This window comes from Vidua chalybeata, chromosome 14 (assembly GCF_026979565.1).
Source record: "Vidua chalybeata isolate OUT-0048 chromosome 14, bVidCha1 merged haplotype, whole genome shotgun sequence".
NCBI lineage: Eukaryota > Metazoa > Chordata > Aves > Passeriformes > Viduidae > Vidua > Vidua chalybeata.
The window spans coordinates 3,866,768-3,894,216 of NC_071543.1; the positions used below are offsets into that span (position 1 = coordinate 3,866,768).

The 27,449-nt window shown below is 53.6% G+C and overlaps 1 protein-coding gene across 2 annotated transcripts; it reads right to left on the minus strand.

Annotated features, from left to right (window-relative positions):
• Window positions 1-262: 262 nt before the first annotated feature.
• LOC128795202 (BTB/POZ domain-containing protein KCTD12-like) lies at window positions 263-20,576 on the minus strand. 2 transcript variants are annotated; one of them, XR_008433432.1, is made up of 6 exons: window positions 20,515-20,576; window positions 17,510-18,847; window positions 8,013-8,069; window positions 5,760-5,882; window positions 3,490-3,585; window positions 263-1,005 (listed from the first exon to the last, which is right to left on the minus strand). XR_008433432.1 is itself a non-coding variant. In XM_053955781.1 (2 exons), exon 2 carries the CDS (start codon window positions 18,823-18,825, stop codon window positions 17,965-17,967), a length of 861 nt encoding a protein of 286 aa, XP_053811756.1. In that variant the 5' UTR covers window positions 18,826-18,847; window positions 20,515-20,576; the 3' UTR covers window positions 17,324-17,964. The 2 variants fall into 2 exon arrangements, 1 of the variants encoding a protein (XP_053811756.1); XM_053955781.1 differs by lacking the exons at window positions 263-1,005; window positions 3,490-3,585; window positions 5,760-5,882; window positions 8,013-8,069 and having other exon boundaries at window positions 17,324-18,847.
• Between the last annotated feature and the right edge of the window lie 6,873 nt (window positions 20,577-27,449).

Here is a 27,449-nt window from a genome sequence, read left to right on the forward strand (position 1 = left end):
CACTTCCCTAAACATTTCCTTTAAAGGTTCCCCAAACATTTCACCAAACACTTCCCTGAACACTTCCCTGAACAGTTTACCGACCTGGCTCCATATAAAAGGAATGAAAATGTGGATCTGGTCTCCTCCCTCCACAGCCCCAAAGCCCAAGCAACTCAGGGAACTCCATCTCCCAGCCACTTGTAGGGTTCTGAAGAGCCAAATTCCCACATCTGCCCTGAAGCCATGAGGAGACTGGAGCTCATTTTGGACACCAGCTCGATTTTATTGTTTGAAATGTCAGGGAAATTCAGAAATGTGGGGATTTCTGCTGGTCCTGAACAACACCCTGGACATCCTTCCTTGTCCTACCTGCTCCAGCTGTGCCTGTGCCACTGAGGATGTGGAACATCCCCTCCATGACCATGGTGGGGACAGACTTGTGAACCTTCCAACATCTGCGTGGGCTTCACGAACCACCTCTGCTCCTCGTTTGGGGAGCGTGGACAACCCATGCCACTGCTGGAACAGCCCCCCCCAGCCTGGAGAGCTCCTTCCCTGGAGTGGGAGCTGGGATCTGCTCTCAGAGCTGGTACTTCCTCAGCAGCTCGCTCTGCCACTGCCGCTTTTTGTTGGGAAAGGCGGCCGGGATCCGGATCCTGCGGAATTCCTCTATGCACTTGCCCAGCTCTGACTGCAGGGCCCGGCGCTCCTCGCTGCTGGCCGTGGCCGTGCCTGTTGCCGGAGTGGCCTCCACACCGTTCTCCTTGACCGCTGCCTGGTCAGTGCCCCACTGCTGCTTCCTCAGGGAGCTGCACAAGTCCAGGGTGCTGGGCCGGGCTGGGCATTCCTCAGGAGCTTCTGGCCACGGCGGGGAGTTGGTGGGGCTGGGGTCCTTCACCGCTGGCTGAGCATCCCTACCGGGGATGGGCTCCTCGGGGCCGGGGGGTCGGGCAGCATTCCTGGGGTCAGCCAGCTCCTGCCTTGTCCCAGGGCTCTGCCTCGGCTCTGCAGCATCCTCGAGGGCTGGGAAGGAAAGCAGAGGAGTGGGACATGAGGGACATGAGAGACCTGCTGGGAATTCTTTTAAAAATACACCTGGTGGCAGAGATACAAAACAAGGAACTAGCTATTCCTATTTAAAAGCCCCCACCCTCCACTTTGCCCCCTGCACAGGAGCAAAAAATGTCAAGGGGGATCTTCTTTTTCCTTGAAAACTTCTGTAAGGATAGAGTCGGATTTTTTCCCCCCTTTTCCTTCCTCTTATTTTTTTTTCCCATTTTGACATTTGCTGAGCAGCTCCAGCTTGGCAGTTGCTGGAGGTGGGAAGCAGGAATGTCATCCATCAGCGAGCAGAACCCTTGAAGGATAGATTTTCTTTGGCAAATCTCTCTGGGAAGTTACAGGAATGAATCTTTACCCCAAATTCTTTGAGTGATGGGATGAAGCCTCAAAGCTGCTTTAATCATCTTATCTGTGAACCTGGGAGCTGCTTTTGGGAAATGTGGAGCTGAGGCTGGGGAATTTAAGCACCCAAATTCCCAGGAGGAGCCTCCGGCTGAGCTGGGAAATGAATTCAAATCCTTCAGTTCTTCTCCAGCATCTCAGCTCCCAGAGCATCCCATGACTGTGGCTGCTTCAGGATAACATTTATTTTCCAAAGTTTTCAATTTTACATCCCATTATTCCCATCTGAGGCACTGTTCAGGTCACCAGGCTGAGAGCAAATCCAGGTTTCCAGGGAATGGCTCCTGAATATTCCTCCTATCCCACCACCGTGATGTCCTTTGGGTGGTCTGGCAGGGCTGGTGCCAGGCTGCAAACTCACATCCCTACAATTTCCCTGCTCCGAATCTCAGAATCCTGGAATGGTTTGGGTGGGAGGGGACCTCAAAGCCCCTCTAGTGCCACCCCTGCCATGGCAGGGACACCTTTCACTGTCCCAGGCTGCTCCAAGCCCTGTCCAACCTGGCCTTGGGCACTGCCAGGGATCCAAGGGCAGCCACAGCTGCTCTGGGCACCCTGTGCCAGGGCCTGCCCACCTTCCCAGGGAATAATTCCTAATTCCCAAGATCCCATCCATCCCTGCCCTCTGGCAGTAGGAGCCATTCCCTGTGTCCTGTCCTTCCATGCCCTGTCCCCAGTCCCTCTCCAGCTCTCCTGGAGCCCCTCAGACCCTGGCAGGGGCTCTGAGCTCTCCCTGGAGCCTTCTCCTCTCCAGGTGAGCACCCCCAGCTCTCCCAGCCCGGCTCCAGCCCTGGAGCAGCTCCGTGGCCTCCTCTTTCCTGTTCTTTGGACATCCCGTTTTCTTCCTCAGGTTTGTCCTTCCTCCCATTTGAGCCCATCTGGCATTAAGGGGGTGTGACCCTCGGAAGGTCCAAGGACACCCCACAATCCCAGCTGCTGCTCCGGGAAAAGGGATCAGCCTGGCTGATTTGTCTGATCTTTTCTCCCACAGATTTTCCTTCCCCGGTGCCACTTGTGCTTTAGAGCTCCAATTAAATTCAGCAGCGACACTTCCGAGCAGCCCCGCGGAGCCGCTGGAATCCTGCTGGGGGCAATTACCGGCTCTTGGCGGCGGTTTTGTGGGAAGCATACACTGTCCCCACCGCGCGGCTCCGGGACAGCGCTTTGTTATTCCAGAGGCTGTGGCAGGGACGGGAGCTCGGGCCCAGGCTCACAGCGCTGCACTTGCTGCTCTCCCATGCTGCTTCCATCCCCAGGGATGTTGGAAGGTCATGGATGGGGGGAATAGAACATTCCTGGGTGATCCCAAATGAGGGAGATTAAAATTCCTTCCAGGCTCTTAAACTTGGGCGATGTGGGGGAAAAAAAAAAAAAAAAAAAGATGGATAAAAGTTTCCAAACGAGCTGGAAGAGCATGTTGGGTTTGGGAAGCGTGGGAAGGGGGTACCAGGGTGCATCCCCAGGGTGTATCCTCAACATCCCAGTGCCCAATCCAAACCAGCTGCTCCCGTGCCAGCTACTGGATCCTGTCAATCTCAGGATTTGACTCTGCACGAATTGTTCTGTTTTATGGGATTAATCCAGCTGGGAACAGCACTGGGAACTTCCCTGGGCCAATGTGCTCTGGTACCCAGGCCCTGGCACAGGTCCTGGCAGTGCCAGTGGTGCCAGCTGGATCGCCAGGGAATCCTGATCCCTTGGCAGGGGGCACCAAGCTCAGGTGCAGAGAGTTGTTGGATCCCCAAACTCATGACACAGGTGGCAGAAAACCCAGCTCGACTCTCCCTTGATTCTCCTTTTATAATCCATTCCTGCTGATGGAAAAGCTCAACAAGAAGCTGGGGGGAAAAAAAAAATCCAAACAGCAAAAAGGCACCTCCTGAAAAACCTTGGAGCCCTGGGAAAGTAATCCAGATTTTCCTCTGTCACATAGGTGCTGCCAGGAGGAGGCATGGTGGGGTCAGGGATTTCAGGGATTTTTCTAAGGGCTGAGGGTCCTTGGAGGGGAGGTTCCTGGGCTGGAAAAGAGCTGGACACTGGTACCTGCTGGCGTCAGTTCCGTGTGTTCCAGGGGTTGTCCACTCCCTGGAGTGTCCCATGGTGGGCAGGAGCTCTGCTCCCCTGTTCCTCCCAGGCTCTCTGTGAGAATAAGATTGGGAATTGCATAAATTATGGAGATGTGCTCACAAACATCACCCGGTGGGAATAGAGCTCACAAATCCATCTTCTGTAGGAATCTTGGAGTCCTGGAATGATTTGGGTTGGGACTGACCTTAAAGCTCATCCCGTTCCACCCCTGCCATGGCAGGGACACCTTCCACTGTCCCAGGGTGCTCCAAGCCCCATCCAACCTGGCCTGGGACACTTCCAGGGATCCAGGGGCAGCCCCAGCTGCTCTGGGAATGTGTGCCAGTTTTATAAGGATGTTCGACTGCAGGATCTCAGTCCATGTAGGGATAATGCAATTGCAGGAAATGCCCTGGAGATCCTTCATCTAAATTAAATCAGTGTTTGCTGAGTGCTTGTGGATGTCCACAGGCTGCAGGAATGGCTGGAATGCGGGAATGCCTCCAGCCTGGGATCCAGGGCTGGATTGCCTCATCCCTGGAAGTGTCCCAGGCCAGCCTGGACGGGGCCTGGAGCACCCTGGGACAGTGGATGATGTCCCTGCCCATGGCAGGGGGGGATTAGGTGACCTTTAAAATCCCTTCCAACCCAAGCCAGTCTGGGATTCTGTACCAGGACTCCTGAGCATGGGATGCTGCACAATTCCAACCCATTTAGCCTTTAAATCCGCGTGTCTGTCAGGACTGACAGATGGAGATCTAACTCCAGCCACCTTTTGTTATCCAGGACTTCAATCCCTTGGAGCTGGAACAAACCCATCCAAGGTTTTTGTACCTTTAAGTCCCGGCCAGCTCTCGCCGGGATCCAAATCAGCCCTGGCCTCTCCACCCCCTGAGCGAGCCGATATCCATCAGCACCTAATTACTGTTCCCGTTCATCCCACGGCGCCTTTCATCTCCAATTCCTCCTGATTCTCCTGATTTCCTGCCCTCCCTGGAGCTGGCAGGGCCCACGCCCAAGAGCTGAGTGAAGGGAGCAGTGTTTGGGGCTGGAATTTTGGCTGCCTTCATCACAGTTGATTCCTGCAATTCAATCCATCCCCCGTACAGCTGTTCTTGTTTCCAAAACATTCCCTTTTTTTTTTTTTTTTTTTCTTTTTTTTTTAGCTCTGTTGTCGGTTTTAGGCTGTTTCTTGTGGATCTGTGCAGTCCAATTTTTTTTTTCTGCTTATTTTTTATCCATATATAAAAATTAGACACATTTAGCAGTGGATATTCCCTGTCACTGATTAATTTAACATCTGCTCTAATCTGCTCCAGTTCTGGCATTCCCAGGAAAACAGAGAAAAGAACAACAAATCCCATCTCCAAAGGTCTCCCAAATTCCCTCTCCAAGGGTCTCCCAATCCCCTCTCCAAAGGTCTCCCAACTCTCGTTGCCTTCTCTCCATGGTCAGAAGTTTTGCTTTTCCCAGAGCTGGGATGCTGCACTTCCTTGCCAAATCCTTTGGGATAACATGGATGGGATGAGCAGGAGGAGCTGTGGGGATCCTCTGGAAGTGCAGCCAGCTGAGGGGGACTGAAGCACAGCAGCTGTCCCAGAGCAGGGCTTTGCGTGGCTCCCCCTCGCTTTTCCAGAACAGCCACTCCAGCTTTATGGCCGGGGTGGGAATTATGACGGATTCAGACACCAGAGGTCAAATTCCGGTGGCGTCACAGAAGCCTGGGCTGATGGGAGCCAACGGAGCCACCCTGCTTTACATCACACAACATCTGGCTGGGGTGGAGGGCTTGGGACCACGTGGAGCAAAAGCAGCTTTCCCTCCTTGCCAAGCCCATCCATTTGGATAACCCTTTATTCCCCAAAAAGTTTTTTCAGGCCTGGCACAGCTGCCCAGGGCAGGGGTGGACTCCTCATTGCTGGAGGGATTTAAAATCCCTGTGGATGTGGCATTTGGGGATATCGGGTATTGCCACACTTGCGAATGGCTGGGCTATGGTCTTAGGGGTCTTTTCCCACATAAATCATTCCATGATTCTAAGACCTGCCTATTTATTTGGATTAGTGATCCGTAGTGTGGATGGCAAAGCTTTGCCAAGAATTCTTCCAAGTGGAGCATCTCCTGGTGAGCCTGAGCTGCATCCAACCTGGAATTGATGATCCCTACCTGGAATTGCTGATCCTCACCTGGAATTGTTGGTTCCCACCTGGAAGTGCCGATCCCTACCTGGAAGTGCTGGTTCTCACCTGGAAGTGCTTCTGCCGTGTCTCCCTTGAGGTCCAGGATGGGCTCGGAGGAGGACATGGGTTTTTTGGGGCTCTGCTCTGGTTCTGAAGGCTCAGGAACGGGAAGGCTGAGCCAGGAGCTTCCTAAAAATCAACGCCCAAAGGAGAAAATCTTAGAAGGGAAATGATGCACAGGGAATGTGGGAAGAGTGGTGGATGGGAATAGAATCCAAAGCACCTCCCAGAGCGCCACGCTGGGTTCCCTGGGTGAGGAATGATCAGGAAAACTCCCAGTGCCTCCCAAACCCTTCTTGGGGTGATCCCTGAGCTTTGGGCAGTGCCTGTAACCATATCCCACATTTTCCACCAGGAACTGCTGTTCCTTACTTTGGTCCCACTCTCCTGCCTTTTTCCTATACCTTTCTATCCCTGCCTTTCCATACATTGCCTCATTTCCATGGATTTACAGACAGGGAGGAATACAAAGTGTTTATCCTACACTGGGATTAGTGCTTCAGCTTTCCATCGTTTTCTTCCCTGACATTTCCACACAGACACTTCCATTTGCCACACAGCCCAGATGAGCCTTGGATCCAGCTGCAGTTCCTACCCCATCCAAGGGATTTGCCTCTCCATGACTGAGCGTTGGAGCGGGATCATCCCATTGGCACAGAGAGCAGTAAATCCCCCGAATGCTCCAGTTCCACAGCTCTTCCCACCAGGCAGACAGGAAATCTTGGAATCATCACCCAGAAAGATCACCCTGGACGCCTTCCACTGTCCCAGGCTGCTCCAAGTCCCAGTGTCCAGCTTGGCCTTGGACACTGCCAGGGATCCAGGGGCAGCCCCAGTTGCTCTGGGTACCCTGTGCCAGGGCCTCACCTCCCTCCCAGCCAGGAATTGCTTCCCAATATCCCACCTAACCCTGCTCTTCCAGAGGTGGATGAAGACGTTCGCCAAGGCCACCTTGATTTGGGATAAAGGCAATCCTGCTCCACCTGGCCATGGGAAGCAGGGGATGCTCCAGCTCCCCAAACCCCCACAGCTGAGCAGGATTCTGTGTTCAGTGATTGCCAGAAACCAGGATAGCAGGAGACAGCCTGGCTGGGCTGGACCTCCAGGATCCAATATGATCCAGAAGAAGGAGCAGCCTCCAGGAGATGGCAGCAGGATCCCCTGTGTCCATGGCTTCTCTCATTAATTGTGGTTCCTGAGACAATTTCTGGCTCCTCCCAGGCATCCTGCTTCCCAGGACCACCAGCTTCATCCAGAGGCTCTGTGGTCACTGCCAGTGCAGCTGGAAATGTTCCATTCCTAATTCCAATTAATATCCCAGAGCAGCTGGTTTTGCAGGCAGTTAAGTTCCAAAGTCCTGGAGGAGGGAATCTGAGCTGAGCTCCATTCCAGTGGAGCATTCCAAAGCCTTTTGGGCAGAACAACACCTAGACAGGACACAGGGACATGGCTTGGAATGGAATTCCTGGCACACAAGTGGAAGGGCAAAGGTTTTGTGTGGAATAAGAGCAGTGCTGAATTTCATTCATTTCAATCATTTCATTTGCACAGCTGAGCTTCTCCAGGTGCTCCCAAACATTCTAGCAGAGCTCCAGGGCTCTGCATTCCCACTTCCACGTGCTGACCTGCAGCCCGTGATTATTAAAGATTTAAAGGCCAAGCTGTCAGCGCTGCTCTGGGGATGGACTTTTCCTCTTATAGCTCTGTCCCTCTAATTCTAATAGGATTGGGAAGAGGAGGCGGAGGCTGGAGCAGTGCCAGGAGCTGAGGGAAGGTTTGTTCCTTCCAGAGGCTTTGCACACTTTGGCGGAGCTTTGTGGAACTTTGTTCCTCTTCCAGTGCCTTCCGTTGTCTCTCTGGGATTTTGGGTTAATCCCTGCTCTGTCCTGGTTTTCCCTCATCCCAGGGAGAACAAAACCCCTTCCACGTGCTGGCTGTCCGTGCTCTGCTCCGCTGGAAAAGCTGCATTTATCCCATTTTATTTCAGACTTCAGGTGGGCACTTGGTGCTTCCCAGGGTTTGGGAAGATTTCAAAGCCACCACTGGAAAGTGTTGGCTCAACTCCACTTCCAGCCTCAAATCCATGTTGTCCAACAAGCACCATGGCTTTGGGGACATTCCATGGATGTGGTGAAGGGATGGAAGCACAAAGCGCTGGGACCCTCGGGAATCACAGCCACTGCTGGAACTCAAATGCTTGGGATTCTTCCTTCCCCCACTCCCAGGTTTTTCCCAGGACATTCTTTTCCATGGATTTACCTGGAAGGCTGCAGTGCCTGGAGAGCTGCCTGGAGAGCTGGCCTCGCACAACAGGACCTGGAAACAAAGGAGAAGGTTTGGATCTGGATCCATGCTCCAAGATCATGGAATTCTGGTGATCTCCCTCCACACTTACGCACCCACATGTGGGTCTGGGTCCTGCTCCAAAATCAGGGAATTCTGCTCTTCCACATCCACACCCCTGCTGGAGAGGGATGCAAGGAAAACGAGCACTGTGGTTGTGTCCCATGAAAAATAATTCCCTGGGATTTTCCCCTTGGATGTGCCATGAGCCCAGCCAGGTTTTATGGTGCTTTTCCAAAATATCTGGGCTCCTCCCAATATTTCCTGCCTTTTGGAAGCTGGGAGTAACCTGACTCCCCCTTAATCCATGGGAAAGTTCTCCAGCTCAACCCCATCCCAATTTTAGCAAGAGTTGCCCCTGCATCAGCAAAACCTGGGAGCTGTTGGAAAGAGAATTTTGATCCCAGATGTCCTGTAGGAGCAGGGCCAAAGCAGTGTCCTGGTGCATACCCTTCCCTAGGATTTGGGATCAGATCAAGCCTGGGCATCGCAACAGCCCAAGTTTTTTTCCACTGGAAAAGAGAAGGAGCCACCCTCGTGCTCCTTGGAAACCTGAGGAATATTTCCTGCTCTCCATACCGGAAATCCTCAGCTGTGAAATGGGATCAACAACCAGTTTTCCACTCTCAGGGAAGGAGGGGAAGTCTGGAGTCATTCCCAAATGCTTTATGAATTCCATGGCTTTTGCTGGAAGCAAAGGAGGCTGGAATGAGGCAACTCTGCCTGGCTGGAGCTGGTTGCTGTTGGAGTTTTCCCTGGAAACCCATTAACACAACCTGGAGAGGGAGGTGAAAATTACCCTTAATACCAAAATATTGTTGGAAAGGGGGAAACTGGGATATTCCATGTGGGAGCTGAAGGAATAAACACATTTTTTACCAAAAAAGGGATTTTCTGCACTGTTTCCAGCCCTTCCTGAGAAATTTGCACCTGGTTCTAATTAACTCTAAAGCTTCATTAATGATCAGTTTGGCACCAGTCATAATTAATACCAAATGTGCATTTTAACATGGAATAAAAGGTTTACCTGAGCACATTTGCACATTCCATTTAGGAATTGTGGCTGTGTATTAATTAAACTGAAACCATAATTAAAAGCAGAATGAAAACCCTTCTAATAAACATGGCGGGGGGGGGGGTGGGAATCCTTTGCTTTTATGTTCAGTCTACAAATTTGTGGATAATGGAGAGCAGTTTTTCCATTTTCCTGAGGACTCTTGGATAAAGGCCATCCAAGAGGCTTTTAAGGAAACTCTGGAGCCAAGGGGGGATTGTTGAACTTCCAGCATGGATTAAAAGCTTATTAAGGGAGAGAAAAAAGGGATGGAATCAAGAGTTTGCTCCCAACATATAAATAATGGAATAATGGCACATTCCCAAGAGGCCATTTCGGGATGAAGGGCTTTTATTACCCAGGAAAGGGGGAAAGGGGAAACAGACAAGAGGAAAACGGAGGAAATGGAATCATGGGGTGGTGGAGGTTGGTGGGAAAGGACCTTGGGATCAGCTATGATGGTGAATCGTCCATTGGGATGCATAGAATGACCAACAGGACACAGGAATGTGCCTTGGGAATGTCCCCTGGATGTTTCCTAAACCTTGGTGGGGTTTAAATCAACTTCAGAGACTCAGGAGAGAGCTGGGAATGTTCACCTGGGGAAGGGAAGGATCCAGGGAGAGCAGGGCCAGGAGGGGTTTTATCCTTGGTGGTTTTTTTTGTTGGTTTTTTTTTTTTTTTTTTTTTTTTTTTTTTTTGTGTGTGTGTAAGAATTAATCAGGAAATTGCAGCACTCTGGGCTTTAAGGTTGGAGTTAAATCCCTTTCAATCAGTGGCTCCAAGCTCCTCCTATTATTTAAATAATGGCTTGGGATTTTTGTTTGATTTCATTTTGGTCTTCGGGACAAAAAGAGAAAAAAGAACAAACAAAATAAACCAACCAAAAGAAACTTCCATGGGTCAACATGGAAGAGCTGCTCTGAGCACACCCAAGGTGCTCCAGCTGTTCCCAGCCCCCTCCAATGCTTTCATCCAAGACCCAGTTAATTATCTGGAGTACCCGGAGCTGCTGATCTCATCTGGGACATCCACGAGCACGGGAGGTCGCAGTGACCACTCTGAGCTCCAGATATTGGATACTAGGAAGGAATTCCTGGCTGGGAGGATGGGGACGTGCTGGGATAGAATTCCCAGACCAGCTGTGGCTGGCCCTGGATTCCTGGAAGTGCCCAAGGCCACGTTCAAGGGGGTTTGGAGCAGCCTAGGACAGTGGAAGGTGTCCCTGCCATGGCATGGAATGGGATGGGCTTTAAGGTCTCTCCCAGTCCAAAGTATTCCATAATTCCAGGCCTGCTGCTGCTGCAGGATCCTGTGGGAGCACAAGCAGGGCAGGTGGGATCAGCCCCAGCTGGAAGGGGCAGATCCCAGAGGGAGAAGGAGGGAATGGAGGAAGGTTCCTCCCCCAGAAGGAACCAGCCTCTCTGGGATATCCACCAGCAAACCTGGGAACAAACCTGGGAACAGAGCTGGGAACAAAACAGAGCTGGGAAGAGAGCTGGGAGCAAACCTGGGAACAGAGCTGGGAGCAGAGGTGGGAACAGAGCTGGGGCTAGACCTGAAAACAAACCTGGGAACAAACCCGGGAACAAACCTGGGAACAGAGCTGAGAACAGAGCTGGGAACAAAGCTGGGAACAAACCCGGGAACAAACCTGGGAATAAACCTGGGAACAGAGCTGAGAACAGAGCTGGGAACAGAGCTGGGAACAAACCTGGGAACAGAGCTGGGAACAAACCCAGGAACAGACCTGGGAACACGGGGAGGATTCCTGGCCCCTGCCAAGGCTCGGTGACAGCAGCCAGGACAGTTTGTCCTTCATTACCATGACACTGCTAGATGACCTCAGCTCCGGAGGGAGAGGAACCGCTCACGGTGGAGATCCCTGGTGCCAAAACCTCATTCCTCATCCAAATACAAATGAATCCCATTGGAAGGAAGCAGCTGCGCTTTCCAGGGGCAGCGGTTTGCTGGAGGGGGATTAAAACCAGTCCAAAATGTCAGGAATTGGGAGGAATATTTAACATCAGCACCTTATCGCAGCCCCTCACTGCCTGCTCCGCTTTCCAGCCTGCTGAAAGTGCTTTCCCGGCCCCTTTTGCTGACTTCGGGAAGACCGGAAATCCTTCCAAACCAGGACCTGGGGATTTCAGTTCCCCTGGAGCCAAATTCCAGTCAAAGGCTGCGGCACGGAGTTAATGGGGTTGTGTTAAATCCCCTCCAGGCACGCAAAGGACAATAATAATTTGGGAATAAAATGGAAAATGTTGGCTGCGCCCTCTCTTCCCTCGGATTTGGAGCTGCTCCGTTGAAGCGACTGAAGGTGGTGACAGTGACAGGGATGAGGAGCTGGGAAAGCAGCTGGGGATTTAAAGGGTTCAAGAGCTGCAGGAAGAATCGGGAGTCCCGAAAGTCAGGGAGGCTCTGCCTACTCCGAAATCCCTGCTGGGATCTCTTGGAGTGATGGAAGCCCGTGGCTGCTCCTGCCGGCGGTGGCTCTGGGTGAGCAGCCGGGTTCCCCTCCCCGGACATGGGCATTTTTAGGGTGCCAGGTTTGCTGCTGCATCCCCCAGACGCCAAGGGGATCCCGTGGGAGCCAAGGCATCCCGGGATCCATGGAAAAAACTCTTTCCTGGGAGGCCCCTGGGCTCCGTGGCAGCGGAGAGGAGCAGGGGAAACTTTAGCGGAGGGAGGTTGCAAAACAATTTCCTGTTTACTTCTCTCTTTTCTCAGTTAAATGCAGACTCTGCTCCTGAAATGTCACTTGTGCCCTCTCCCCATCCCCTGTCATCCCTTTCCTTCACCCTCAGACCCTGCCCTCCGCACCCATCCCGGCTCAGGATCCCTGCAGCTGGAAAAGGCCATTCCCCTGGCTCCTCAGTGGCATTTAATCCTCGGAGTTGATTAAAGCGGTCCATTAAGAGCAAATTAGGGAGTAATGGGAATAATGGCTGTGCTCAGGGAGTGACTCAGGGAGAGGGGACAGCCCCGAATGAGCTCTAATCCCTTGTTCTGCCGGAGAGGGGAAGGATTTGGGTTTATCCTATTTTTTTTTTTTTGGCTGGAAGTCTCAGCTCTAAGGAGCTGATCCCCATGTGGGGCCAAGCAGGGAAACACGGGGTTTGGTTTATCCTGCCCGGTTAAAAACAGCTGGAGTGAGCCGGGGAAGTGTTGGGTGGGGCTTGGAACAACCTGAGATAGTGGAGGGGGCCCTGCCCATGGAACTGGATCAGCTCTGAGGTCCTTCCCAATCCAAACCATTCCATGATTCCAGGACAATATTCCATGGTTCTCTCAGTGCTTGTGGGTCCAGATGTGGGCAGGCTGTGCTTCACCAGAGTGAGTATTTCCCCACATCCCAGAGGGGAGAGAACTCCTGGAATATCCTTTCCATGGCTCCCAGCAGAGCTCTGCTCTCTGGGACACCCAATAACGACCTCAAAGGACTCATTTCCTCACACTGTGCCTGGGGAAACTGAGGCAGGGCAAGCTGGGAGAGGCACAAGCCCCAGTTTGAGGTTGTTTTGTTGTCCCTTTGGGTTCTCCAGGTCCCCAAAACTTCCTGTGCACTCCTCATCTGATCCAAATAAACACTCCCTGTCCGGCCAATCCCACAGCACAGGGCTGGCCTAAGGAAAACTTGATTTTTTTTCAATTTCCTTTATTTATTCTTTCCATCTTTGAGCCTTAAACATTTGGGCTTTGTTTGGGTTTTCGGGGCTGGGCCCTCCCTAGTCCCAGAAAGGGCCCCAAACCAAAGCCAAACAAACCTCGATCCCTGTAGGGGCCATTCCTGAAGGGTTGGACTGGATGATCCCTGTGGGTCCTTTCCAATTTGGAATATTCCATGGTTCTAACTGGATGGGAACTCAAAAGCTGAATTTTGAGGGAAAAATCTGATTTTTTTCAGGCAGCTTTCCTTGTGAAATGGCCCCAAAATCTGCAGCCCCTCATGCCTGCTCCTGGTGGGAAGGGGCTGTTGTTCCCTGGGAGGAACATTCCAGGGATTTCATGCCAGGGAACAGGCTGCTCCTCCTGCCTGCTTCCCACAGGGCTCCTTGGAATGATGGCACAGGACCATGACAAGGCCAGGCTCCATCTCCCTTCAAAATTCCAGATCCCAGAATCCCAGACTGGTTTGGGTGGGAAGGAACCTTAAATTCATCCCTGATGGGAGTTTTTAGGGGTGTGGGGGTGAAGGAAGGATTCATCCCTTAGGATGCTGGTGGCTCTGCATGCTGGTGGTTTTATCCCACCAGGATTTATCCTGGAGAAGAGAAAGGAGGGACAGCAAACATTTGGGATGCAGGGGTTGTGCTTTGGCTCCAAAGTGATTCAGCTGGAATCTGGTTTAGGTTATTTGCAGGAACATCTTTCCCTCAGATCCTGCCCAGCTCTCCTGGAGCAGGAGGGGAAAATTCCCAGCCATCCATCACCTGCAATGAAGGAAAACATTTTGGACTGCCAGAGCCTTTGAAGGAAACCACCTGAACATCTCCAAGTCCAGCCTGCTTAAGCTCAGCACAAAATGTCAGCGCAGGTTGAACGAGATTTATTTGGCAAATTCTCCGGCACTCACCAGAATCCAGCACATCCAACAGCTCCCAAAACTTCCAAGAGACTCGGACACTCCTCTGCCTTCCCCCTCCTGCTCCCCACAGCCCTGGGAAGGAAGCCCAGAGGTCTCTCTGTGGTCAGAACACAGCAGCTGCAGCTGCTAAACTGAGCCTAAACCCTTTTTTTTTTGTTAAACTCCTCCTAAACAAAGCATCCAGGCTGCAGTTTCTGCACCAGGAATTGGGAAATCCCCCCGCTCTCCGGTGGTTTTTCCCAGTGCTGGATGCCCATGTTGTTAAAGGGAGTTTTTGGGGGTTTGTTTTTAAAATAAATAAGATTTTGGTCAGGTTGGAGGGAGCTTGGAGCAGCTTGGGATGGTGGAAGTGGTCCCTGTTTCTGGCAGGGGGTGGGACTGGACTGGATGAGCTTTAAGGTCCTTTCCAAGGCAAACCATTCCCTGGCTATTTGAGAGGTTGGTTCCAACTTCCAGCTGCTTCTCCCCGCTCTGTGCTCCTCCATCACCAAATCCTTTCTATCTCAACATTCCATCAAATCCCTTGGATTTTTTGTGGCAGGATGGGATTTCAGGACTGGGAATGGGATTTTTGTGTCCCCCTCTAACCCCCAGAAGAGCCTCCTTGCCCTCTTCCCCATCCCATGGGATCAAGATGCTCCACAAGGATGGGGAGAGCTCAGCTTTGGGACTCCTCTGCCTCCAAAGGGTGCCCCTGGAGAGGGGCTGGAGCCAGGCCCAGGACACAAAGTGCTTCCAAGATGTTCTCCAGCGGTGGCAGAAGTGCCCGATGGAGAAAGATGGGATTTGGCTTTTCCTTAAGCTCAGTTTTTGTGAGGAGCAACCGGCAATTTGTGGGCAGGTGCCTGCCTGGGAAGGCAGAGCCAGCCCCAGCTCCTGTTCTGCCTCCCTCCCACCAGGGTTTTATTTTGGGATGGAGGATTTTCCAGGAATCTCGAAATGAGAGGCTGGGTTTTGCTCCCTCGTGGAGGGAAGCACCCTTGGGAAGCCGGGAGCTCTTTAGGGGAACGTTCCTTGGTGTGTGCTGAGCTCTGCGGTGAGGGCAGGCGCCTTCCCCAGGGACCCACAGGGATCTGCTGCCTGGACACCCCGTGGGACCTCATTGCCTTAAAACCCATCCCAAACCCATCCCAGCTCTCAGCTCTTGTTCCCAGCAGGATGAGAAAAGCTGCTGAGTCCTCAGTGCAGGGCAGATTTCAATAATCCCAGGAATCCCTCCCAGCCCCTGTTTTCCCAGACAAGGTGGATAATCCCCCCTGGCACGTGCCAGCCACCCCTGCTCCAGGTGTGCTCTGCCCACGTGCCCACCCTTGGGCTGCCAGCATTCCCAGGGATGAGCTGGGACATCCCAAACCTCTCCCCAGCCCTGGAAATGCAGTGGGTGAGGAGGATCTCAGGATGGAACTCCTGGAAAAGAGCGGGATGCTGCCACGGCACCTCCAGCAGCACCTGGAGCTTGGCTTAAGCCAGCTTGCACTGGCAGAAAGCTGAGGAGCAGGATCCTGTCCTCTTGGTGGGAAGGAAAAACCACCTCCAAGTCCAAATCCAGCAGGGAAGGAACTGGACAAGGCTGGAGTTTCCCTAGGGACAGCCTGGGGGTGGGAGGTGCTGGGGGTAGCACAAGGACAGAAGAAGCAGAGCAGCTTCGGGCAATTTGGACAAGCCCAAGGGATGGCCCAGCAGGAGCTCAGGCTCTGGGAATCACAGAAATATGGGAATATTCCCAGGAAAACCAGGCAGCATCAGGGAATTTGTTCTCCACTGTCTCCCTGAGGTCCTGAGAGCTCCCAGCTCACTCCAGCCATTCCCTGCCTGGTTCTTCCCAGCATTGTTCAGAGCCATTCCCTGCTGGGTTCTTCCCAGCATTGTTCAGAGGAGGAGACCTCCCTGAGATGCTTTTCCATGCCACCATTTTCCAGCAAATTTGATCTATTTGATCCAAGATCTTTCCTGGGGATCAAATGAGCCAGGTTCTCCTCCCATGACAAGAACACTTTTCCTATAAATAAATGCATGCAAGGAAAAGAAACAACCTCAAATCAGGTGCATTTTTGTGGAGATGGATCTCAACAAAAGGATTTTTTCATGAAGTCTCAGTTTCCAGGAAAACCATTGGGCTCTGGAAGGATTCAGGAATAACTCCTGCTCGTGTTTCCTGTGGGGGTCAGCCCTGATCCCAGAACCTACCACATCAAAACCCCTGGAATGGTGACTCTGCCATTCTGGTTTCTCCCTCAGGCAAAAATTTCTCCTCCCAAGAGATCAATTTTTCAGCCCAGTTCCAGTGGGGATAAACATCAAAAGAGCCCCATTTTCCACAAGGCAGCAATTTCTTTTCCCAATCCTACTTAGGAAAACCTTGAGTTCAGAAAGATAAAGCAAATATGGAATGCAGATCCCCTCCCCCTTTATTGAAAGGTTTTCTTTGTGTGCACACAGAGCTCAAGTTCCTTTTTATTGTCTTTTTTAAAGCCTGTTGTCATTTCCTCTTCCAGAGATTGTTGGAATGAGGAACAGGACCGTGAACAATGTCAAAATACCGTTTTTGCCTTCCCCTTCTTCAGGAGAGAGGGAGAACCTGGTCTGAAACTTTTCCCTCCTCTCCAGGAAGGAGCTGCAAACCTTCGTCCCACATGAATGACAAGCAGGAACGGCCCCTTGGAAGCTGTCCAGCCAGGGAGGAGATCCTGAAGTTCCTGCTCCAGGAGCTTCACAGGAGCAGGGATGGGTGGTGGGAGCAGGGATGGAGGATGGAGGAGCAGGGATGGAGGGTGGAGGAGCAGGGATGGGTGGTGGAGGAGCAGGGATGGAGGGTGGAGGAGCAGGGATGGGTGGTGGGAGCAGGGATGAAGGGTGGAGGAGCAGGGATGGAGGGTGGGTGCCTTGGGTGGATGTTGGATGTCAGGAATGGGTGGTGGGTGCCAGGAATGGGTGGCAGAGAACCAGGGGACAGGCAGAGGCAGCAGACAGGGACATCAGGGACATCAGGCTCACCTCCCCTGCAGGCTGAGGCCATGTGCCAGAGCTGGGGCTGGGCATCACCCAGCGCTGGGCTTGGGGATGTGCTGCCCTGTGATCCTGCCCAGCAGGGACAGAGCAGAGGCTCCGATAACTTTGTGTTCCTTCCTTCCATCTCCTCTTGGAGCCCCCTCAGCAAACTTCCCCTGTCCTGTGCCAGCTGGACACGTGGACACAGGGCCACCCCAGGCTGTCCCTTTATTCTGCATCACCCAGTGGGGGAGAGCAGCAGCAGCTCCATCTCTGGAGGAGCTCCCTCTCTCCAGGAGGGCCTGGAGAGCTGAGATTGGAGACACCTCATGGGAGATCACCAAAATGGCCAAAATTCCCTTTGCTGGGTGAAGTTGTGGCCTGAACACCACTGGAGCATTCCAACCATGATTTCCATCATCCCTGTGATTCCCATTGTGCTCCCAAGAAAAAAAATGAAGGGACTTTTTGTCTGACAAGGCTCCAAGGAGCTGGAGAGCTGTATAAGCATTTTACACCCCCGAGAACATCGAGCCTTCCCTGCTCCCCCCCACCTCCCTCACAGAACATCTGCCCCTCCCACCCTCCCCAAAATCCCGCCCGAAGCATCCCAGATCCGCGGTGATGTCTCAGCTCAGAGCTGCAAGCACAGGGGGAGCCTCTCCCCTGCCAAGCGCTGCCAGTCTCAGGCTAAGCTGCTTACAGAGCTCCTGCCAATCCAGCTGTGCTGCCAGGCTGCCACTTCCCAACCCCCACCCCCTCCCTGCCTCTGCTTCCCACCTTTCCCATGTCTTTATCCCAACGATTCCCCTCCGAACCCCCTTGGCAGGTCCCAGTGTGTGCAGCAGGATCCCGTGGAGCTGCATGGGACAGAGAGCCCAGTCCAGTGTCCAAGCCCATCCAGCTGCAGGAATGCCAGCCCAATGCAGTGTCCAGTGTGTCCCACCCAACCCACGTCCACAGCAGTGTCCGAGTCCACGTATCCAGAGAGGGTTGGGAGTGACTGCAGAAGTCACAGAGAGGGAGGAAGGTTGGTGGTCAGCAGCTGCTACAAGGAAGAGCTGGGCAGGATTCAACTTGGAGCAACGAGGAAGGAAAAAACCCAAGAACCAACTGAAAAGGAGGCAGAGGGAGGACACCAGGATTCAGGGATGGATCTCTACCTTCTAGGCCACAGCCAGCAAGGGATGGGAAAGGGATGGTCAGTGGTTGGTTGGCGGAGGTTTGGTTGTGTGTCACTCACGATAGAAAACATATTCGGTGTAAGAGGTCCAGATCCTGTCGTCCGTCTGCTCGTGGGCAAAGGCACAGGTGCCCGTGGAGTTGCAGGCCACCATGTGGAAGCCGGCATCGGCCAATTTGTCAAAGGCTTGCTCCAGGAAGGTGAATTTGAGGTAGTACCTGGACGTGTACCTCTCCGGGGGCCTGTCGGGGTCCCTGCTCTCGTTCAAGGTGTCCCCAAAGACCTCCTTGGCCAGCGAGGTCTTGCCGCACACCATGATCCGGGCCACCCTGCGGAACTTGGCATCCGTCTGGCTGTCCCTGCCCAGCGTGTAGGAGCCACGGTAGCCGATGGTGATGAACCCTGCCCTGCGGCCCTCGGAGCCGGCAGCACCGGACACGGCTCTGGGCAGTGCGGTGGCGGCCGAGCTCAGGCCGCGCGCGGTGTCCGCGCCGGGGGACAGTTCCTCGGGGTCGCTCTGGCAGGGATCATCCCCCAGGGAGTTCTGCTCGCTGAGCTTGGGCACCAGCAGCTTCACCAGCTCCGGCAGCATGAAGTACTCGGCCTCGCGCTGCAGCCGGCCGCGCTCTGGGAAGTGCTCGGGCAGCACCAGCTGCTGGTCCCTCATGTAATCCAGGATGTAGCGGAACAGGAACCCGTCCCGGTCCACGAAGAAGCGGCCCTTGCTGTCACGGGCCAGCGAGCGGGCGTTCTTCTGGGTGAACATCTCCCAGAGCAGTGAGCCAGGCACGCTGACCAGCGTGGGGTGCCGGGTGATGTACACCTGTCCCCCCACATTCAGCTCGATGATGTCAGGGAAGGGGTTGCTGTCCTCACTGCCTTTGGCACAGCTCACGGGGTCTGCCAGGGCCATGGTGAGCTCCTGCTGCTCCCACCTGCAGCACAAATGGGTCAAAACCGTGTTAGAACTGCCGGAAAACACAGCCCATTGCCCTGATCCCAACTGACTGCAGGGCATCCCAAGGGGCCCCAAGCCATCGCCCCAATCCCAGGTGATTGGAAATGATCCCAAGCCAGATCACACATGGAATCATAGAATTGTTTCGATTGGAAAAGCTCTCTAAGATCATGGAGTCCAACCCAGCACTGCCAAGCCACCACTAAATGCCTGCTTTGGATCAGCAGGCAGGGCAGGACCAGATCCTTGTCTCTCCAGGAGTCTGGAAGTCATCTCTCTTCCCCAGTCCCTGGCTCTTGGAACAAGCAGCATTATCCAAAGCCACCTCCCCTACCGTGGCACACTGCCTGTAGTCTGACCGTGCCATCTCCACCTGAGCTCTCCAGGCAGCAGAGGGGCTCGGCCCTTCTGCCCAGGAAGGTGCAGGGACGTGGAGCTGCTGTCAACAACAGGAAAGGCAGGGCTGTCACACCCTGGGGACCTGCCAGCCCCGCATCCTGCGGGCAGGAGCAGCTGCCGAGGGAGGAGTTCCCGGTGCAGGGGCCCCGCTGAGCTGGGGCTGGAGGGGTTGTCGTGCCACACAAGGAGAACCCCGGGGCTGGGGAAAAGCGGCACCAGCTCCCTGAAGGATAGAGGGACAGAGCCTTTTGGCACTCCCACTCTGTCCTTGTTCGTGGAAAGTGCTCAACACGGACTTGCAGCCAAGCTGGAAGACAGCAGAACCTCTCCAAGGGGCTGGGACCAAGACAAATCCTGGGCTGCTGCTACAGCAATTGTTCTGTGGCAGATGCCACGGATTTATACATTTTCCAAAGGCAAGCCAGTTCTTGGATGTCTCTTGACACTGCAAATCAGCAGCTTACATAAACCTGGCTCAGCAGCCAGAGCCTGGATCCATGCCGTGCTCTGTGCAGGTATTTGGGAGACCATGGAGAGAAGGGGTTCCCTGGGCTGACCTCCAGCTCTGCCCCCTCCCTGGGTGATCTCAGTGCTGCCCTGGGTCTGCTCGGAGGTTGGGATCCCCCAGGACTGGTCCCACACCCAAGGATCAGCCCAAGGGCTCTCCCCATCCCCATGTCCTGCCGCAAAGACTGCCAGGAGCTGCTCCAAAGAATCCCAACACAAATTTCGGAGCAACTAAAGGACAAAGATGGAACTCTGTGGGCACTTTCGGGCACGGGGGCAGAGCTCAGCCAGCGTTTCACGGCCACAGTCCTCCTCCCGTCTCACAGGGAGAACCGTCTTTGAACAAGGAGTTACTTGGGCAAGGAAGAGACGGAAGGATGGAAAGAGGATCAGCGCGCTCCCGGCTTCCCGGTCCCCTCCCACAGTGGCTCTGGGTCCCTTTTCCTGGCGATTCCATGCCCACGGCACGGCCCAGCGGGCAGGAGCCGCCCGTGCCCGGAGCTCGCATCCCTTTGTCAGGTTGGGGGGCCTGCCCATGGTGGGCTGGGGGCTCGGGGGGGACTGGCAGAGCGGCCCCGCTGTCCCCTCTGCCCGCCCCAGGCGCGGACCCGGCGGGGACAGCGGCGGTGACAGCGGCGGGGACCTGAGCGGGGACAGCGGCGGGGACAGCCTGGCTCAGCCCTGCAGCCGTCCCAGCGCTCCCCGGCCGGGGGACCCCGACCCCGCCGCCCCCGTTACCTCGGCAGGGCGGCCCGGCCGCTCCGCTGCGCTCCCCGGCGTGCTGCTCCGGCCGCGCCGCTCCCGCCGCTCCTCTCTGCCCGCCCAACCCTGGCTCCGCCGTTTTATGACCGGGAAGGCGGCAAGGGCCGTCCCCCGCTGTCCCCAGGACCGCCTTTCTCCCGCCTCCCTCCGCCTCCATCCGACCAGCCCCCGCCGTCCCCGCATCCCCTGCGCCCGCATCCCCCATCCCCGCATCCTCGCCGCTCTGCTACCGGCCGGGACTGACTGGGGAATTCCAGGGGCACCCTCGCCATCGCCTGGGAATGCAGCGGCGCTTGTAGAAAAGGAGGGAAAGGGACTTCTAACGCGGCCAGATGGTGCCAGGACAAGGGGAACAGTTTTAAATGAAAATAATGGGGATTTAGGTGGGAAATCCCTGTGAGGATGGGGAGGTCCTGGCACAGGGTGCCCAGAGAAGCTGGGGCTGCCCCTGGATCCCTGGGAATGTCCAAGGCCAGGTTGGACGGGGCTTGGAGCATCCTGGGATGGTGGAAGGTGTCCCTGCCCATAGCTGGGGGTCAGATGGCTTTGAGGTTCCTTTCAACCCAAACCATTCAATGATTCCACAATTCCAAACCCAGCCAAACAGCTGGGTTACAGCAGCCAAACTCTTGCTATTCCTTGGATGATTTTATACTGTTGAGCCGGAGGGACTGGAATCCCCTTTCCCAAGGTAGGAATGACACCAGTGGGATCATAAGGAGCTTAGGCTGTTGTGGCAGCCTGTTTGTCCAGGCTGGAAAAACCAAGCAAGGAAAGAGAATCCCGCTCTTTTTAGTTTACTTGAAAATTCCAGTTTTATGTAAACCCAGGAAAAGATGACAACTCCAAACAACATCCCAATATTTCAACATTTCCAGGAATCCTTTCCATTGGAAGTCCAATGAAGCTTAAATCCCAACATTCCCTGACAGCAGAGCTGGCCTGATTTCATCCATGAATTTTTGTCTGTGTTAAATTTTTTAAGAGCAGAAGATGCAATTTCTTCTTCTCCTACAAATCAAATCCTGAGTCTGGGCACTCACATACAAGGAATTTTTCTGTTTGGGTTTCTCCTTGTTGTTTTCTTGTATCTCAGGGCTGTTCGATTATTTTCACATAAATTGCAGGACCTGTGCCCTGTGGATATTTTGAGGGATGTATTTGTAGATGGGGAGAGTTATAAACGAGACTGGATGGATGGATGGATGGATGGATGGATGGATGGATGATGGATGGATGGATGGATGATGGATGGATGATGGATGAATGATGGAGATTTGCTCAAAAGATACTTGAAGCATCTTTGAAATTGGCCTGGGGGAAAATTTAGCCACCATGAGCCTGTTTGATTTTTGGGATTGGGATGAAATCCAGTATGGTTTTGTCCCACTTTTCTGGAGGTCTGATCCAATGGAACTGCAAGTTCATCAAAGAATTCCCAGGGAATTTTCAGCTCTGTTGGCTCACAACTCCCTGTCTCGGGGAGAAGCCGTCACCCCAGCCATGATCCAAGTTACTGGTCCAGCCCAGGGCCTCCATCCTGGGCAGCTGTGCCAGGGCTCAGCAATGAAGAAATTTTTCCTCAAATCCAATTTAAACTGATTTATTCTGGAGGCTGTGCTGGGAGAGTTGGGATGGGAGCCCAGGACAGGCCCAGTGACAGAAGCAACTATGGCACTTCCTGTTCTTTTTTCTCTTTCCCTTTCCTTTTTCCCAGTTGCCTCTGTGCTTTTTCCTCACATGCTTGAGGCTCATGGAGGACAAAAATTGCACCCAAATTGGTGCAAATACTCCCATGAGCTGATGTGGAAATGATAGAAAACACCCAGGCCAATGCTAATGTGTCCAGAGGCAACAGGGGATGGGATCTCCAGGGAAGGAGAAGATGTTTGGCATCATGGAAGCGACCAGGGGTCCTGGAAAAGCAAGAGAAGTTGCCAGGAGGTTTTATAAAGCAGCTTTTACAAGTTCTTCCAAGAAGAGTGGAGCAGGAATTTGGGTCCCTCTCTGGCTTTAAAGACTTTATCAACCACAAGAGTGGCAGATGATTCATCCCCATCCCAAGAGAAGGCAGGGAAGGGTTTAATGAGGGTCTGTTTGTGTCCATTCTGAGATTCCACAGAGTGATTGTGAGGAAGGCCCTGGAGCCACTTCCTGGCTGCTGTTCCCATGTTTTCTGAGCTTGGACACAAATCCCTTCACCCCATGGTGCCTCATCTTCCTCATGCCCCTCCAGAGAGTCCAGCCTGCTCCCCAGCACTGCTAAAACCCCCTTGTGCTGCCCCAAAACTCCTTGAAAGCTCCTTAAATTTGCATTTCTAAGGATTGAGGAGTGTCAGCTGGAAGTGAGACACAAATGTCTCCATTGCCTGATTTTTCCTTGGCTAAAAAACCCCAAAATAGATTTATTGTGAGCCATGCTGGGATGAGGATCCCGTGACCCATCACGTTGCAAGGATGTTGTCCCAGAGCACTGATGCTACTCCATCCCTTCCTTGTCCAGAGATAACCAAGGGAATTGCCTGTGGAGGCAGGAATATTTACCAGAGGAAAAATCCCCTAATTCATGGATGTCAGAAGGGTCCACACAGAGGTTCAGATTCCTTGGTGCCACGGCCATGATTCACGAGCCAGGACTGGATGAATCTTTCATCCTTAAACAAAGTGGAGCTAAAAAGTCCTAAAAAGGCAACAGAATCCCCGAGTGCCAGACTCCTGTGGGGCATGGAATTATTTTTAGGACATTTGGGGCACTGAATTATTTTTATAGGTTTGGGGCACTGAATTCTTTTTAGGACATTTGGGGTACTTAATAATTTTTAATCCCTTCAGGGTCTTGTGGCTGTATGTCCATCAGTGGGAAAATCCCCCTTTGCAGCATCCCTGCTCCTCCTGGTGCTCCCAGCTCTGTCTCCCTCTTCCCCATCCTCATTCCCCCTTCATTCTCCCCCGGTGCAGAGTTTTCCTCTCTGGGGTTAATTAAAACCCCACCGTGGGGTTTGGGGTGAGAAGAGCTCAGGCCTGAAGGGGCTCTCAGTCTTGAATCGCTGGCCCCGTGCAGGCTCCCAGATTCCCAAAATTCGGCAGGAAACTCCCTCCAGCGTCCCTAAACCCCATCTTTTTCTCTTTTCCTCCACCTCCCTCCTCCCAAAGCCTCCAGGTCTGCCAGCGGCACGGAGCTCTGAGCACCTGAGGCTGAGGAGAAGCGACAGCAGCGATGTCCCCTGTGTGGCTGTGCCCGAGCCACCCCTGTGCTCTCCCTGCGCCTCCACGAAGCTCCTGGAAGCCCCAGCCGCTGCCAGCTTCTATAAAAAGGGGTTGATCTGCTTCTGCCCGGAGCTCAGGTGGCTTTGCAGCCCTGGCGATGCAGCAGCCACACCCGTCTGACCCCGGCGGAGTCGGAACTCCTTCAATAATTCACCGACATGTCGGATCTGGGCCATTTTTAGCAGCGGCTGCCGCCTCGCGCCGCAGTTGTTGCGGCCTTTTGGTGACAGATCGGGTTGGACAAGGCAGGAAAAAGGCTCTACTTAGTGGTGCACTTTAATTGGCTCCTCATTAGGGGAGCTCAGCCGGCCGTGCTGCCTGGGAGAGCGCAGGGAGGTGAGGGCAGGGCTGAAAACCCCTCCCAAAGGAGCCAGGGCTTGGAGGCATCACCACGGGAGGGTTTTCTGGCATGCTCTGATGGGAATGGAATTGTCACCACAAGGATGATGGAAATACTGTGTCAGAGTCCCGCTTCCATCCTGGTTTTGCCAAGAGAAACAAAGGAGTGTCCATCCATCCCATCTCATCCCTGGAGGGACACTTTGGAACTGCTCGTCCCTGAAGCAGAGATGTCTCACCCAGGCCTTTCCTTGTGGCCTCTTCCAAGCTGGGCAATTAAAATCCTGATTAAGGAGCACAGACACCTCTGGATTTCAGGCCAGAACTGTCAGCTGGAGCAGGGTTGGGAATATTTCAGCCTCAGAAGGAAAGGGGTGAGGAATGGCCTGGCCAGAGCAGGAACATCTCCTGAAGAGCAGCGCGGAGCCAGAGGGACGAGGGACACCAAGGCCTCCCAGTTTCTCTGCCTTGCACTCTCTGCCAGCATTCTGGAGGATTTTATTCCTCCAAGGGAATTCTCCTCCCAGGAGGAGAATTCTGAATTCTGCTCCCAGAACAGGAGAACCCAGTGAGTCCAACCTTTCCCTGAAGCAGGTCCCATGGTCTTTGCCTTCTCACTCCCACATGGATGCTTGGGTCCTCTGCAGGATCCAGGGAAAGCTCCAGCAAACAAAAATTAATGGGTTAAAAAAACACTTGTGAAAAGCCCACGGGATTTCTGGGCTATGGATCATCCATACAGTGAGCTGGGAACAGCCGGGGCTACCAAACTCCCCACAAACACTTGGATTTCCACGCACAGAGGATTTATTTCAGTGCTGTTCAGTAAGACCCAGGTGAGATGGGATAACAAGGGAGGAGGTGGCAGGTAGGTGACAGGAGGGACCTGTGGGGGCCTGGTGCAGCCAGTCTGTTCCTCAGGCTCTGCCAAGGCACTGCCCTGGCATGAAGGTGCCACCTGGCTGCCAGAGCCAGACTGGGAATGCTGCTGGGGCAGGGACAGGGAGCAGATGAATCTGTCTGGGCAGCAAGGAATCCCCCACAGAAAACCCAGGTGTGCCCTCCCCTCTCTCTCCTGCAAATGGGAGGGATTCAGCCTCCTGGATTTCCAGGTTTCCCAGCTTAGACCAGTTTCAAGAGAGTGCTGAGATCCTTCTCTTCTTCATTAATTTCCTCCCAGGAAGGGTTGCCCAGCACTGGAAAAGTCTTTCCAGGGTGTTGGTGGAGTCACACCCTGGAGGGATTTAGAGGCCCTGTGGATGTGGCACTTGGGGACATGGGTCAGAGCTTGAGAAATGGTTGGATTTGATGGTCCCAGAGGGCTTTTGCAGGCTCAGGGATTCTGTGATCTCCAGCCCAAATGGGTCCATGGCTTGTCCTTCCCACTCCTTCCCATGCCACCCTCACCCTTCAGCGCAGAGTCCCTGTCCCTTTGTCCCCTGGAGCTGCTTTCCCAGTGTCTCAGCAGGTCAAGGACAAGCCCAGAGCCACCCCCAGCCGGGGCCAGCCCAGCCAGAGCTGGAGCTGCATTGGGAACGTCAATTCCAGCCCTGCTGGCCCTGCAGGGAGGGCTCACTGCCCGGATCTGCAACTGGCCAGGGAGAGACCCAGGAGCATCAGTGTCACTTTGCCAGTCAGGGGTGGATTATGGAAGGCACATCCCTAGCACAGCACCGTTCCAGGGAAATTTGTTGGCCCATTTCCCTGGCCATGTGCCCAGTGTGCTTCATGACTTGGAGAGATCCAGCAGCGCCAGCGCTCCCAGAGACACCAGGCTGGGGAGGGAGCATTCCTTGTGCTTGGAAGGGGGTTTGGAGCACAGCTCCCACCTCCCTGGATCAGCTCCTCAGACCCCAGCCCAGTTTGGGATAACTCTTCCCCTGAGGGTGGTTTGGAAGAGCAGAGCCCTGCTGAACCTGGCATGAGGACGGAGTTCCGGAGCTTCCTGAATGGACAATTTATCCTTTCAAAGTTGAGAGAAGGATCAAAAATGCCCAAATCCTGGATGGGAAGGGACCTTAAAGCCCATCTCATTCCAAGCCCTGCCATGGGCAGGGACCCCCCTTGGAAGGTGGAGGTGACAGGGACTGAGCTGTGCTGCTGTCCCCGAGTGGTTCCGGGCCAGTGCCAGGAGGGGTCAGGGACTTCAGCCCTGCCCTGAGTGACAAAGTGACATTTCACACGTGCTGGGCACTCCCAGGGGTGTTCTCTGCTAGTTCTTCTTGGCCCTCAGTTCCCTGAGCCTGCCTGGCTCCTCCTTCTCCTGTCAGGAGCGTTTGGAAGTGGGGCAAGGAATCATTTTCGGAGAAATGTCTCCCAACTTCCCTCCCTCCTGTTTCCCTCTGGCCCAGGAGGAGCCTGGGACAAGAACAGTGCAGGGATTTGGGATCTTGGTGGTCCTGGTGGATGTGGAGTCTTTCCAAGGGCTTTCATTCCCAACAGAGCTTGGATTTGGCCCTGGATGAGTTTTCCTGGAGGATCTGCAACATCTCCCCCAGGCAGGCTGTGCTCCCTCTATCCTAACAGTGACAAGTGATGTCTGTGACAAGGAACAGGATGAGAGGAAACAGCCTCAAGTTGTGCCAGAGGAGCTCCAGCTTGGATATTAGGGAGGATTTCTCCAAGAAAAGCTTGTCCAGCCCTGGATTCCCCATCCCTTCAGGGATTTTTAGCCCTGTGGGTGTGGCACTTGGGGACAGGGCTTAGGGGTGGCCTTGGCAGAGTTAATAGCTGGAGCTGGAGCCATCATTCCAATTTATCTAAAGAGTTAAGGAGCAAAATCCATGGAATTCCAGCTGATCAGCTCCTGTGGGATTCCCAGCTGACAGGAAAATTCGGATGAGTCCCACTTTTCCCTGTGTCCAATTCTCTCTCCCCTCCCCCCCAGATATAATTAAATTCAATTAATCTGATTATCTGTGCAGTCTATCAGAAAAAGAAATCTTAATAGCCTGCTCAATGTGATGAATTAATAGATATTAATTAGAATTCATTACATTTATCACCATCTCACTGGGCTGGAACTCTGAAAACATTGGGGGAAAGAGGGAAAATTCTCATTTTTAGTTTATAATTCATGTTGGATCGAACCTTTATCTTATCTGGACGTGTGTCACACAAAGTTCCAACCCTTGTGACACCCAGGTGGGGACACACATACACACCAAAAAAAGAGCCATAAATGGCTGTGGGGTCACCTGGAGGTGGTCCAGAGGTGGATGAATATTTTTCAGTTCTGCTGGAGGCTGCTGGGGTGGGAAAGGGATCTCTGTGTGTGTGCCATGTCTCGTTGGGTGCTCAGGGAT

Coding starts and splice junctions, on each gene's coding strand:
- LOC128795202 (XM_053955781.1), bottom strand. CDS start 18,825: ATGGCCCTGGCAGACCCCGTGAGCTGTGCCAAAGGCAGTGAGGACAGC.